Genomic DNA, 15,860 nt, shown 5'->3' with positions numbered 1-15,860 from the left:
GTGTCTCATCACTGTGGGCCCAGACTGTCCAGTGGCCTCTGGAGGATGGCGGCCACTGGGCCAACAGGGGAACAGGCCAAGGCACGAAACCTATTCCCATCTGGGTTGGCCCAGCACCTGTAACCCACTGCAGGGACCGGACACATTTCTGTCAAAAGCCACTGGGTTTTGAGGTTTGTTTCTGAGTCTCTAGGATCATGGCCATTAAGCAGCTTGATCAGGAGCCAGAAAGGCCATTCATGGGCGGCGAGTCAGGGTCTCATTGGGACGAGGAGGAAAGGGCTGGCTCCACCCGCATCCCGTGAGGCCCCATGTGTCTCGTCACTGTGGGCCCAGACTGTCCAGTGGCCTCTGGAGGATGGCAGCCACTGGGCCAACAGGGGAACAGGCCAAGGCACGAAACCTATTCCCATCTGGGTTGGCCTAGCCCCTGTAACCCACTGCAGGGACCGGACACATTTCTGTCAAAAGCCACTGGGTTTCGAGGTTTGTTTCTGAGTCTCTAGGATCATGGCCGTTAAGCAGCTTATCAGGAGCCAGAAAGGCCATTCATGGACGGCGACTCAGGGTCTCATTGGGACGAGGAGGAAAGGGCCGGCTCCACCCCCATCCTGTGAGGCCCCACATGTCTTGTCACTGCTGGCCCAAACCTGACTGTCCAGTGGCCTCTGGAGGATGGCGGTACTGGGTCACCAGGGGGAATAGGTCAAGGCACAAAACCTATTCCCACCTAGGTTGGCCCAGTGCTGGTAACCTACTGCAGGGACCAGACGCATTTCTGCCCAAAGCTGCTGGGTTGGGAGATTTGTTTCTGAGTCTCTGGGATCATGGCCATTGAGCAGTTCGATCAGAAACCAGAGAGGCCATGCCTCCAATTATATAGCAGAGCCAGAGGTGGTTTGTGGGTGTGTCTCCCACATACCTAACTTTTGGCCATTTACTTTCTTGGTAAACCTTACCCCAAGTTTTTGGGGTCTGGCCAAAGGCACAGCAGCGATTTTGGGGTATCTGGAAGTCTGAAAGCGCCATCAGGCTGCTGATGTACTCACCTCACAGGTACAGATTGACCTGCTAGTGGCACTGTACCCCCCTGTGCTATTCTTCTTAAAAAAAAAAAAATCAGTCTCCTAGGAGCCAGAGAGCTAGCATAGGAATGTGAGTGCTTGCCTTGCATGCAGCAGCTCCAGATGATTCCTAGCACCGAACATGTTTCCCTCAGCAGTGCTTGGTGTGATTCCTGAGCGCAGAGCTAAGAATAGTTCCTGAGTACTGCTGGGTGACTCCCTTCCCCCCAAAGAAATCAGTATTCTAAAAATCATAATATATACAATTTCTCATTCATAGACTTTTTTATTCTATTATTGGGAAATAACCAAAAAATAAGTTAATTAATTATTTGTGACACCTCAATCCCTGGGCTGCATGCATAGCACAGCAGGTAAAGCGTTTACCTTGCATGTGGCTAACATGGCCGATCCAGGTTTGATTCCTCCGTCCCTCTTAGAGAGCCCAGCAAGCTACCGAAAGTATCTCGCCCACACGGAAGAGCCTGGTAAGCTCCCTGTAATGTATTCGATATGCCAAACACAGTAACAACAAGTCTCACAGTTTGTTGTGAGACGTTACTTGATGAACAACGGGAGAACAGTGCTACAGTGCTGCCTCAATTCCCATGCCTTACTATTTCTTTTCGATAATAATTAACTACCAGCATAGCTGCACTTTAAATTTTAATTGATATTTTCAACTTGCTTTATAAGATTGTTAGGTTAGCTTATACAGTCTTTGTTGGGGAATTGATTATCTTTACTCTCTTGCTGCATGTTTAGATTTTTGAAAGTCTGTTAGACGGAAAGATTATTTCCAGTTTCCTACTTACAAGGATATTAAAATCTTTTAAGTATTTGTTGGCAATTTATAAATTATATTTTATAGGGAGGTTATTACTATCATTTTAATTATATTGAATGCTATAGAATAGTATTATTCTAAAAATGGTCCTCTTTACGTAGTTAAATTTCTTATAATTAACTCATAAATGATTTATTATGTTTAGTTACAAAATAAGAATAAACACAAAATAAAGCTTTCCAAGTTTTAAATATAGATAGGCTACTTTTTAAATTATAGTTTATGTAGCATGTTAAAGTACTGTTAATATCTATGGTTTTGATGTACAAAGTTACTGCATCTTTACCATTACCAAAATTGCCAAGACAATTTCTGACTCCCACCCATCACACTCTCTCTCTCTCTCTCTCTCTCTCTCTCTCTCTCTCATATTACTCCCAGTTTTCCTCTTCCTTTTTTTTAATGTAGGAGTACTACTATGTATTCAGCCACTGATTAAGCTGATTAAGCCACTAATTAAGAATTGGGCATGAACTCCACATTACTTCTTGTGTAAGCACAAAAAGGCAGAAGCATATCTCTCCTGCCGCCCGCGTTCGATAGTCTCACGCCACTTCCCCCACCCTGGGGAGGTCAATGGCGATGGGCAGGCGAAAGAAGGAAACGAGGGTCAGATTGGTTGGTATCAGTTGAAGTTTATTCCATTCCCATCCCCATTCTCCTCTGATTCTCCTCCTGCTTCTTCCTCCCCGACGCTACTTCATTCTCCTCCTCTATCTCCCTTCATTCTCCTCCTGGCTCTGGAATCTGGATCTGGATCCCCTTTCTCCTTCTCCTTCTGGAGTCTGGATCCCCCAGCCCACTCTTACAGTCTAGTTAAATCCCAAAGCATGAGGAGCTGGGGCTTACACATAGGTGTGGTCACAATCAATATGGGTAAAGTCTTTCCCTCAGGCGGTACTTCTTCTAGGACAGATACTCTCTCAGCAGGACAACCCACCCTAGGACGGAATTGCATGGATGTGTTTCTCCTCTCCTTGTCCAACAAACATATGAGCGTCCATAATATTAATCATTTTGTATGGAAACAGTAAGAGATACATTAAGCTTATAGAATTGCTCTCCCAGGGCCATCTCAATCTCAGAATACAGTGCTCTGGCCAGATTAGTCTTTCCTATCCCTAGCAGGGTCCTAGTCTCATTTTTACTTTTGGATCATGACAGCATCTGTCCATGATCAAGCTCTTAACTTATAGTTAAGAATCATGGCACACACTTTGGCCTGGCCCATTTCGATGCCAGGGTAGCTCACAGTTTGCCCTGGATCCATTCAGTTCCTCGTCAGGACCCTGCTTTTGGGGTGCTAGTAACTAAGGGCAACTGAGGCTTAAGTCGAGAAATCAGATGCCCCAGGAATGAATAATATTCAAAGCCAATTAAATCCTAAGTTACAAAAGCATAATATTAACTGTCTTCCTGTATCTATGGGGCTGGAGCTATAGCACAGCAGGTAGGGCGTTTGCCTTCCAAGCAGCCAACATGGCCGACCAGAGTTCGATTCCTCCACCCCTCTCAGCGAGTCCAGCAAGCTACAGAGAGTATCTTGCCCGCATGGCAAAGCCTGGCAAGCTACCCGTGACGTATTCAATATGTCAAACGCAGTAACAAGTCTCAAGATGGAGACGTTACTGGGCCCACTTGAGCAAAGCGATGAATAACGGGAGGACCGTGACGGTGACCCTATATCTATACAAAAAAGACATTGCTTTAAAGTAAACTATTCATAAGACATAAGGGAAAGAGAAAGACAATATTTCACTCATACATATAAAATCATAGATTTCTGAGGAATCTGACCTTACAAGTTATCAGAGTATGATTAGGGGGAAAAGCTGATTAACTGGTTGGGGAGGAGAGCATAGGGAAGAGTTTACAGAAAAACACAATGGAATGAAAGTGCCTCAGGAGCACTGTAATAAACATTTGTTCTTTGTGGCAAGTGAGGAAGGACAAACCAGTGTCATCCTACACTTTTTTAAAATTCAGAATGTTATTTTTATTTAATTTTTTAATTTTTAATTTTTTTATTGAATTACTGTTAGATACCATTACAAAGTTTTCCTGTTTGAGTTTCAGTCATACAATGATCAAACACCTAACCCTCCACCAGTGCACATCTTCCACCACCAATGTCCCCAGTATCCTCCCATCCCCCCCACATCCATGGCAGTCAATCCCATACTCTCTTTTGTATTGCTTGTTATAAATATCATTAAAGATGTTGTGCGGCCGTTTGCTCCTGGAATTCTAAAATTTTAAATAATTAGGGTCTTGATAAATCTCTGCAGCAAGCTGCTCATTTGGAGATCCTTTTGTGTGTCTCGGGATCTTGGCTGTTAAGGAGCTTAAGTAACAGCTAGAAGCAGTTTGTGGGCATGACTTCCAGGGTCCTATGGGGGTGGGGTGGGGGGTGGAGATGAGAAGGACCAGCCAATCCACTATCCCTTGAAATCTGGAGTTTGTTGTCAATAAACCCATGTACCTGCACTTCTCATTGGGTTCTGGAAGTTGGCCTCCAGGGTTTTTAGAGGGCAGGTGGAGGGATGACGCCTGTCCCCACCTGAGACACCCCAGTGAGGTAGGCCTGGCTTAAAGTTGGGAGGCATCTCTGCAGTTGAGCTGCTCATTTCAGAGATTCTTTTGTGTCTCTGGATCAAGGCCCTTGTTTCCATCTTTTCCAGGAAAATAAACTGTTGGCATATGCCCTGCAGGGCATGCCCACTCGCTCGAGACATGCCATGCCACAGGTCCTGACTTTTGTCTTTTGATCTCTTTTGAGATTTGTGGGTCTCTGAAATAAGACCAATAAATGAGCTTGTATAGCTGAGCCGGAGGTGGTTTGTGGGTGTGACTCCCACATAGCTAACTTTTGACCATGTAATTTCTTGGTTAACTTGGCCCCAAGTTGTTGGTGTCTGGTCAAAGGCACAGTGGCAATTTTGGGTATCAGGAAGCCTGAAGGCACCATCAGGCTGCTGATGCACTCTCCCCACAGGTATAGGTTAACCTGCTGGCAACATCATACGCCTTTCTCTATCTTTTCTTTCATCATTTCATCCCACTGTTTGTTGACCTGAATTTTATAATCAAAGTCTAGGGGCCTGTCATCATTCCATACTATCTATTCTCTTGTTTTGTTTTTGTTTTTTGAATTCCACATTTGAGTGAGAGTATTCAGCATTTGTACTTTTCTCTCTGACTTATTTTGCTTATCTTGGTGCTTTGAAGTTCCATTTAAGTTGCAAAAGAATGCAAGGGTTCATTTTTCTCCTGAATTTTGACTAGTATTCCATTGTGCATAATTACCCTACCTTTTCTTTTTATCCATTCATCTGTCATTAAACGTTTGTGTTGTTTCTACATCTTGCCTATGGACCTTAGTACTATGAAGAATGTAGGTATGCATATACTTTGTGAATTAATGTTTTTGTGTTTTGGGACATATGTTAAGTAGTTGGATTTGTTGGGTCATATAAATATTTTATTCTTGCTTTTTTTGAATAATCTTCATACTATTTTCCATTGGGCTGGAGCGATAGCACAGTGGGTAGGGCATTTGCCTTGAATGCAGCCAACATGGCCAACCAGAGTTCAATTCCTCTGCCCCTCTCAGAGAGCCCGGAAAGCTACCAAGAGTATCTCGCCCGCACGGCAGAGCCTGGCAAGCTCCCCGTGATGTATTAGATATGCCAAACACAGTAACAACAAAGTCTCATGATGGAGACTTACTGGGGCCACTTGAGACAATCAGTGAACAACGGGAGGACAGTGACAGTGACAGTGATTTTCCTTTGGGGCTGAACTAGATGATATTCCCACCAAGAGTGACTGATAGTTTCTTCTCTATCCCATTCCCAGCAGTCTTGGTTATTTTCAGACTTTTTTCCCCATATGTACAATTCTTATGAATGTAAGATAATATCTCATTGTTTTTATTTTCATTTCCCTGATAAGTGACAGTAAACACTTTTTCTTATGCCAAACTGGCCATTGGTATGTAATCTTCAGAAAGTGTCTATTCATCTCATCTCTCCATTTTTTGATGGGGTTATTGACTTTTCAATTATTAATCTTTGTTGGTGTTTTGTATATCTTGATTATTAGCCCTTTAACTGGTATATGGCATGCGAATATTTTCTTCTATTTGGGAGAGCATTAGTTTTAGTCCTTTGTCATGCAAAACCTTTTTGATTTCATGTAGTGCCATTTATTTATTTATTTATTTATTTATTTATTTATTTAATCAAACCTTACCCTTCTTGAATCTTGTGAGGTTTCCTAGGCCCTGTCAGCAATGCCCGCATTTTAGAGGATGGTAGAAGAGACTGGGGAACCAAGGAAAATGCCTCAAAGGTGGGCCAGTGTGGAGATGATGGAGACGCTCTTACTGGATTGTGGACACAATTTCTGTCTTCTGGGGGAAGAGGAGCGAGGATGGCCCTGAGATTTTTATGTGACTTCAGTAGAGCTAGAGTGAGGAAAGTGTAAGTGAGAGGACTCTTTCAGGAGATCCAACGTTTCTCTCAGAATTTTGGCCGTTTCCTCTTAATGAAAGGCCATGGGGTCCATGTAGGTATGGAAACAACCTGTGGGCTTTTGCATTTCCCAATAAAGTAAAGAATATTTACTCGCCCTTTCAACCAATAGTTTAGGGATTTTTTGTTTGTTTTGGGGCCACACCCACTGATGCTCAGGGGTTACTCCTGACTCTGTGCTTGGGGATCACTCCTGGTGGGCTTGGGGGATATATGGAATGCTGAGGACCAAACCCAGGTTGGCTGTGTGAAAGACCAGTGTCTCTTCCACTGTGTGATCTCTCTGGCCTCCTACAATTTTGTTTTGCTTCGGGGCCATACTCAGCTTTGCTTAGGGGTTACTTCTGGCTCTATACTCAAGGATCATTCCTATATATTTTTCACAGAAAACAAACACCTTGGGGGCCAAAGAAGATTTTGTTTTCATTTGAAAAACACTTTACAGTGCTAGAGAAATTCTGAGAAAAAAAGACCTAACTCTTAAGTTTATTCTTTGAATTACAGCATCCATTTTTAAAATTAACAGTTTAATTATAACAACTTTTACTTTAACAAGCATGACTTTAAAATTGCTTAAAAAATTACACAGTTTTTTTCTTTTGTATATTATTATGTTTTGCAATACAGATACTGAAAAGTCTTCAGGTCTATCCAATTACCTAGCTTCTACACTCATTTCCTGTCCAAAATGATCATTTCCAACTATTATGGCAAGTTTCCAACCATTGAACTGTCCTCCTTGCCCCTGTTTTCCCTAGCCTTGGATATTAGTTTCATAACATTTTTTTATGTCCCACAAATGAATACAAGTCATTCTATATCTGTTCCTCTCCTTCTGACTCACTTCACTCAACATGATACTCTCCGTGTCCCTCCATTTGAAAGCACATTTCATGACTTCACTTCTCCTAATGGCTGTGTAGGGTACCACTTCTGGGAATAGACCCTGAGAGGCCAAGAACACACAGCAGAAATGGCATCTGCACTTACAGTTGATGGCAGCACTGTTCTCAATAGCCAGAATGTGGAAACAACTCAAGAGCCCCAGAACAGACGACTAGATAAAGAAACTATAGTACCTCTATAAATCAAACAAAAAAAATTAAGTAAAATCTTGAGTGAGTTTTTTTTTTCAAGAGACAATACAGGCATTGGGAGTGTAAAGGTTTCCTCAGACGCAAGCCCTTGTTTGGCACGCATTGAGCCAGGAGTTGCAACCCTGGCAGAGCACAAATGCTCCCTCCAGCACCCCTGGGTGAGAGAGACAGAGAGAGAGAGAGAGAGAGAGAGAGAGAGAAGAGAGAAGAGAGAAGAGAGAGAGAAGAGAGAGAAAGAGAGAGGGAGAGGGAGAAGGGAGAGAGAGAAGGAAAGTGCCAGAGAAAGGGAGAGGGAGGAAGGGAGGGAGCAAGGGAGGGAAGGGGAAGGAGGTAGGGAGGGAGGGAAGGGGAAGAAGGTAGGGAGGGAGGGAGAATAAGAGTGCCTGTCACAGAAGCAGGCTGGTGCCCAGTTGGGCTGGTGGGGAGGAAGAGGCAGGCTGGGGACACTGGTGCTAGGAAATGTGCACTGGTGGAGGGACGGGTGTTGGAACATTGTATAACTGAGACTTTATCATGAACAACTTTGTGAGTTGTATTTCATGGTGAATCGATTAAAAATACATAATTTAAAAACGTGAAAGTTTAAAATAATATTTAAAGAACCATGATTTGCAACATTATTGATAGTTGAGGTTTTTTTCAGAGAACTGAGATTTTATTACAAACTCTAAATGATTCATTTTTTAAAAATTTTATTGAATCATCATGAGATAGTTACAAGCTTTCATGTTTGGGTTATAATCACACAATGATCAAACACCTATCCCTCCACCAGTGCACGTTCTCCACCACCAATATCCCCAGTATACCGCTTTTTTCCCACCCTCCCCCTGCCTCCATGGAAGACATGATTCCCCATAATATCTCTCTACTTTTGGGCATTATGGTTTGCAATACAGACCCTGAGAGGTTATCATGTTTGGTCCTTTATCTACTTTCTGCACACATCTCTTATCCCAACTGATTCCTTCAGTCATCTTTTTCTTAGTGATCCCTTCTCTATTTCAGCTGCCTTCCCTCTACTATTGGGCACAAGACAAGTTGCCCACTTTCGCCACTCTTATTCAATATAGTACTGGAAGTCCTGGCCATTGCAGTTAGGCAAGAAAAAGGTATCAAGAGAATACAGACAGGAAAGGAAGAGGTCAAACTATCACTATTTGCAGACAATATGATACTAAGAAAACACTAAAGTTTCTGCAGAAAAGCTCCTAGAAACAATAGGTCAGTTTAGTAAAGTGGCAGGCAACAATATCAACACCCAAAAGTTCATGGCTTTTTTTTATATACAAATAATGAAAGAGAAGAAAGAGATGTAAAAAAAAAAAACCAGTCCCGTTCACAATAGTACCTTAGAAAATCAAGTACCTTGGAATCAGTTTAACCAAAGAGGTGAAGAAACTATACAAGGAAAATTACAAAACACTACTTCAAGAAATAAAAGAGGACACTAGGAAATGGAGACACATCTCCTGCTCATGGATAGGGAGGATTAACATTATCAAAATGGCAATACTGCCCAAAGCACTATACAAATTCAATGCAGTCCCTACCAGGATACCCATGACATTTTTCAAAAAAGTAGACAAAACACTCCTGAAATTCATATAGAATAATAAACACCCACAAATAGCTAAAATAATCCTTGGGAAAAAGAAGATGGGTCGCATCACTCTCCCCAACTTCAAACTGTACTACAAAGCAGTAGTAATAAAGACAGCAAGGTATTGGGCTAGAAACAGACCTGCAGACCAATGGAACAGAGTTGAATATTCTGTCACAGACCCCCAAATATATGACCATTTAATCTTTGACAAAGGAGCAAGAAATGTGAAGTGGAACAAGGAAAGCCTCTTCAACAAGTGGTGCTAGGAAAACTGGATAGCTACCTGCAAAAAAATGAACTCTGACCTCTGTCTAATGCCAGGCACAAAAGTCAGATCAAAGTGGATTAAAGATCTCAATATCAGACATGAATCCATAAGGTACATAGAGGAAAATGTAGGCAGAACTCTCCACGACATTGAAGCTAAAACCATCTTTAAGGATGAAACAGCACTGACCGTGCAAGTGGAAGCAAACATAAACAAATGGGACTACATCAAACTAAGAAGCTTCTGCACTTCAAAAGAAACAGTGACCAAAATACAGGAAGAGCCCACAGAATGGGAAAGAATATTTACCAATACCCATCTGATAAAGGATTAATATCCAAGATATACAAAACACTAGTAGAATTGTACAAGAAAAAGACCTCCAACCCCATCAAAAAAATGGGGAGAAGAAATGAACAGAAGTTTCCTCAAAAAAAAAGAAATACAAATGTAGGGGGTATGGTGCCGCCAGCAGGTCAGTCTGTACCTGTGAGGTGAGTGCATCAGCAGCCTGGTGGCAATGTCAGACTTTCAGATACCCCAAAATTGCTGCTGTGCCTTTGACCAGACCCCAAAAACTTGGGGCAGAGTTTACCAAGAAAGTAAATGGCCAAAAGTTAGGTATGTGGGAGACACACCCACAAACCACCTCCAACTCAGCTATATAATTGGAGGCATGGTCTCTCTGGTTCCTAATCAAACTGCTTAATGGCCATGATCCCAGAGACTCAGAAACGAACCTCAGAACCCAAAGGCTTTTGGCAGAAATGTGTCCTGCTCCTGCAGTAGATTACTGGCGCTGGGCCACTCCAGGTGGGAATAGGTTTCATGCCTTGGCCTGTTCCCCCTGACGGCCTGGTGACCACCATCCTCCAGAGGCCACTAAACAGTCAGGTTTGGGCCTGCAGTGAAAAGACACACGGGGCCTCACCAGATGGGGTTGGTTCCGGCCCTTTTCTCCCCATCCAAGCGAGACCCCGAGTCGCTGCCTACAAACAGCCTCTCTGGCCCCTGAGCAAGCTGATTAATGGCCATGATCCCTGAGACTCAGAAACAAATCTCGAAACCCAGCGGCTTTTTGGCAGAAATGCATCTGGACCACATAGAATGTGGCTGCTGCCTCAGAGCTTATTGGAAAGACAGGTATTAGCCGGTGGTGACAGGGCAACTGCAGTCTCATGAGAAGGGGGGCAGCACCGGCTCATCCTTCACGCCCTACCGAGGACATGAATTGCCCTCAACGAGCGGCTCTCTGGCATGTCCATGGCTCCAGAGGAAAAAGGATTTAATCCAGAGCCCAGCAGCTTGCGGCATAAAAGTGAATGGACCATGTGTTAAACTACGATGTCATGCCTCCCTGGGAGGGAAAGGGTGTTGCTCGCTTCCGCCTCCCCCCCCCCCCCCCCCAGCAGCAAGGTGACTGTCACCTCAGAGCTTATAGGAAAGTCAGGTATGAGCCAGCGGTGACCAGGCAACTGCAGTCTCATAGGAAGGGGGATGGTACTGGCTCGTCCTTCACGCCCTACCAAGGTCACGAGTTGCCCCCCACAAGCAGTTCTCTGGCACGGCCATGGCTCCAGAGGCAAAAGGACTTAGTCCAGAGCCCGGCAGCTTGTGGCAGAAAAGTGAATGGACTATGCGTTTAACTATGGTGCCATGCCTCCTCGGGAGGGAAAGGGTGTTGCTCCCTTCTGCCTTTTCCCCCCTGGCAGCAAGGTGACTGTTGCCTCAGAGCTTATAGGAAAGCCAGGTCTGAGCCAGTGGTGATGGGGCAACTGCAGTCTCATGGGAAGGAGGGCGGTACCGGCTTGTCCATCATGCCCTACCGAGGTCACGAGTTGCCTCCCCCTGAGCGGCTCTCCAGCACAGCCATAATACCAGACACACAGAAACCAATCTCGTAATTATCTGGCTCTTTGCAGAAATCCAAAATCATGGCAGTGTGACATTATATGATTCTCATAACCAGCTACAGAAAACAAAGTATTTCACAATGCCTTTTCAGCAATTCTGATTGTTGGGGGGGAAATTCTAAACAATAATGGTGCATCTTTTGTCAAAATAATGAATGTAATCAATGTAGAAAAGAGTTAAGTAGAAATCATCTGCCTCACAGGCATTGGGAGGGGTGGGAGGGGGGTATATTGGGGTGCTTGGAGGTGAAAAATGAGTACTGGTGAAGGGAAAGTTGTTTGGTCGTTGCATGACCGAGACTTAAACCTGAAAGCTTAGTAACTTTTCCCACGGTGATTCAATAAATAAATATAAGAAGAAAAATAAATAAAATTATGAAAAAAAAAGTAAGGTGGAGTTCATGCCCAATTCAATCAGGTAATCAGTGGCTGAATAAACAGCAGTACTCCTACATAAAAAAAAAAAGAAATACAAATGGCCAAAAGGCACATGAAAAAATGCTCCACATCGCTAGCCATCAGGGAGATGCAAATCAAAACAACAATGAGATATCATCTCACACCACAGAGACTGGCACACATTCAAAAGAACAAAAGCAAACAGTGCTGGCATGGATGTGGGGAAAAAAGAACAGTCTTTCACCGTTGGTGGGAATGCCCACTAGCCCAGCCTTTCTGGAAAACAATAAGGACAGCCCTTCAAAAACTAGAAATTGAGTTTCCATATGACCCCGCACTACCACTTCTCGAAATATATCCTGAGGATGCAGAAAAAGCACAGTAGAAATGACATCTGTACCTATATGTTCATTGCAGCACTATTCACGATAGTTGAGTTTTAGGCCTACAAGATTCCAACACCCACTGCCCCACCATTGACCTCTCCCCTTCACCAATGTTTCCAGATTCCCTCCCCAACTCAACTCCTATATGTCATTGTCAGAATCACCATCCCCCATCACCCCCACCCCTGCCACCAGCCAATGAATGAAGGAACGGGGGCCACAGGCTGGTTGATAATCAGTGGACATTTATTCAAATCTCTCATCATTAATTATAGAGAACCTGTGAAGGGATGGGGGTAGCAAATACTCCTAGTTTGGTTGCACATTAACCTAAAAGTGAGCAGAGGTGAAGCCCTTCCTCCAGGGGGAGTTATAGTAGATCCACCCAAGGACAGAATCTCACTGAGATGCTCAGCCCTCTAGATTCCCACCTGGAGATCTGCCAAGGCCAAAATTACGTCTAAGGGCTGTTGTTTTCTCCTTTTCTTTGCTAGTAATCCATTTAAACAATCATCTTAGATTTACTCCTTAATAATATTTTTGGGCTGAAGCAATAGCACAGCAGCTAGGGCATTTGCCTTGCATGTGGCCAACCGGGGTTCAATTCCTCCGTCCCTCTCGGAGAGCCCGGCAAGCTACCTAGAGTATCCTACACACATGGCAGAGCCTGGAAAGCTCCTCATGGTGTATTCTATATGCCAAAAATAGTAACAACAGGTCTCACAATGGAGACGTTACTGGTGCCCACTCGAGCAAATCGATGAACAACGGGAGGACAGTGCTACAGTGCTACTTTTGTATATGGGTTTCTGTTTATTTGGAGATTATATGACCATCCTCTATAGCTTGCTATTTTACCTTAATTCTATTTCTTTTGAAATAAAAAGTCAGCAGATGTCATTTTTTCCCCATTCCATCCATGTTAAGATCTTAGCAGTAGATCAGTTCAAGCAACTTAGGGTAGTAAGCTTGAGGTGAATTTGTGAGTTAAGTTCTATTATGAAGTACCTACATTTTGGGTGGCAAATGAAAAGGAAATGTATTTAAACTTTTCTTTAACTGTCCCCGCTATAATAAAAGCCATACTGTAATAAAAGAAATTTAAAAATAGCTTATTTTTCTCTTTATAAATTAATCAAATAAAAAAATTTTAAAATATTGCCTTTTTATAAAAAGAAATTTCTTTTAATAAAAGAAATTTAAAATAGCTTATTTTTCTCTTTATAAATTAAATAATCAAATAAAAAATTTTTTAAAATATTGCCTTTTTATCTTTATGATTCTCAGTTGCTTCTTCCTGTAAGAAAATATTAATCATATGTAATGCAACCCAGTGGAAATAACCTACTTAATGTCACAGATTAAATTAGAATGATTTAATAAAACAAAAGTACTTACAGCAAAATATTTCAAAGTCTTTTGAATCTTGTATTTGCAGAAAAATTTAGCGGTAGTTATGAGTAACTGATGCATATAAAAGCTAATATTTGAATGTGGGATGTCACACACAGCCTTTAATCTTTGAAGTCATTACTTATTTCCTTCTTTCCTCATACCTAATGAGAATGAAATGATTCCTTTTAACAGTAAGAAATACAAAACTATATATAGTACTGACTATTATTTTGTTTATCTATACTCTACTGGAAGCTTCAATTATGCTTCACGTATGAATTAGTACCATTAACAGTAAATTCTAGCTGATGGAAGAAAATGTTTAAATGAACTGGAGGGTAGTTTCACTAAGATTTTAAATTGTTGAAAATATTTCATAAATTGATTAAGTTTTTATCACATACTTCTGTTCTTTCATACTATGTACTATTTTCCAGGCCAGTCCACAGAAGAAGAAATCAAATCATCCTTTCTAGAAACATTAAAAGATGCCTGCAGCAAGTCTGATGAAGTTTTATATGGTGAATTTGAAGATTATTATGAAGGTCTAAGTATAGGGATAGTAGATGATGAAGATTTTGTTAATATCTTACGTGCTCCCTGGGGGATTTAGTTTTAAATAATGCATAAATTGTAAGTGAAAAACATTTTAAATGGTAAGATTAATTGAACGTAAAGTATGTTCGAACACTGGAATATCTATATTTTAGGACCCCTTTTTTCCCTATAAAAATTAATTCAAAAAGGAGTAATGTTTAGAAAGACAGATGTAGATTATACATATATACAAATGTATATATATTTTATACAAGTTTTTCCTGTCTACAAACTTGTAAAGATCTTTAAAATTTCTTACTTACTCTGAATATGTTTTAGAGGTTAATTTCAGCTGACATTCATAGGAAAGTTACATCTGTATCACACTAAATGAGAGCACCTATACAGATAGCAAATTCCATCTCCACTGTTTTTTTGTTACCCATTACCAAAAATATAGTTACCACCATTCTGTTTGATAAAATATAATTTGGCTCAACATCTAAGACTGAAATAGTTCAATTTATGTTATGAAAATAAAAATGTTAAAGGAATAAAAATATTATAAAGAAGAAAACATTTCCATTCAATGCCAGTATAGATGTTTTCTTTTCCATAAATATATACAATGGTGGTTGCTTGTGTCTGAGATGTTTATTAGCTTATTTAGCTACGATTTTTTTCTTCTAAATTAGTCACTGTTGTTTTCTCATTGGGGTACAGTGTGATTCTCCTAGTGACCAGTTCCATTCATTCTTTTATTCTATTTTGTAACAGCAATCTTTGTTCCTTTCATACAACTATTATTTAGCTAGAAACAATGAAAAGAGAGAGGAATAAAGTTTTCTTCATGATTATATAAAACAAAATTTAAATTAATGAAGATCTTTCTGTTATCACATATATATTATCACATATAAATAAAGGGATAATATTAATTCTTATCAAAGATGTAAAAATGTATTTTGTGTTCTAAAATGGAGGTATACTATACATTTGTTCTTGGTAGACTCAGTGATTTAAATATTTTTACTAAGTGTTACCTTTTTAATGGGCCCGAGTGATAGCACAGCGGGTAGGGCGTTTGCCTTGCACGCAGCCAACATGGCTGACCTGAGTTCGAATCCTCCGCCCCTCTCAGAGAGCCCGGCAAGCTACCCAGAGTATCTCGCCCACGCGGCAGAGCCTGGCAAGCTACTGGTGACATATTCAATGTGCCAAACACAGTAACAACAAGTCTCACGAAGGAGACGTTACTGGGCCTGCTCGAGCAAATCGATGAACAACGGGAGGACCGTGACCTCCCGTTTAATGTAACTTAATGGTTAGATGTGCCATAATCATTCACTTAACAATTTGTGTACCTCACCTCTCCACACACAGAGTAGAGAAAACTTCATAGACTTCTTTCCAGGTTTATCACTATATGTGTTACAATAACATACAGTGAGGAAAATTTGTGTTGAGCAAAACAGAAGTGGTAAAAAATTTCAAATATGTACTTTGCAGAATATGACTTTTGGCATATAACTCTATTTATCTATATCCTTGGCAAAATTATGAGAAATGTGATATATGCCAGCCAATATACTCAAAGTAGATCTTTTATAAGATTTCAGGAATGCTAAATAAAACTCACAACTAAAATATCATAAAGAAAAAATATGCAAACATTTTGGTGATAATTTTACTAGCTAAATTCTTTATTACTTAGAACTTTTTTCCATCTAGGTAGTTGAAATTACAACCATATGATAGAAAACATAAAAACATTTCTGTATTTTATTTTTTCTTGGAAAAATATATTCAACTC

The 15,860-nt window shown here is 41.2% G+C and overlaps 1 protein-coding gene across 1 annotated transcript in view; it reads left to right on the top strand.

The window, feature by feature from the left end:
* Positions 1-14,123, top strand: part of CAPS2 (calcyphosine 2) — a 61,281-nt gene extending 47,158 nt beyond the window's left edge. The window contains exon 16 of the mRNA XM_056117769.1: positions 13,948-14,123. Coding sequence (XP_055973744.1) covers positions 13,948-14,123 — 176 coding nt within the window. The remainder of the gene's footprint in view (positions 1-13,947) is intronic.
* The last annotated feature ends 1,737 nt before the right edge of the window (positions 14,124-15,860 follow it).

This window comes from Sorex fumeus, unplaced genomic scaffold (genome assembly GCF_029834395.1).
Source record: "Sorex fumeus unplaced genomic scaffold, SorFum_2.1 ptg000003l, whole genome shotgun sequence".
Lineage (NCBI taxonomy): Eukaryota > Metazoa > Chordata > Mammalia > Eulipotyphla > Soricidae > Sorex > Sorex fumeus.
Note: the sequence above shows the minus strand (reverse complement) of the source record. Positions and strands in the feature narration are given on the sequence as shown.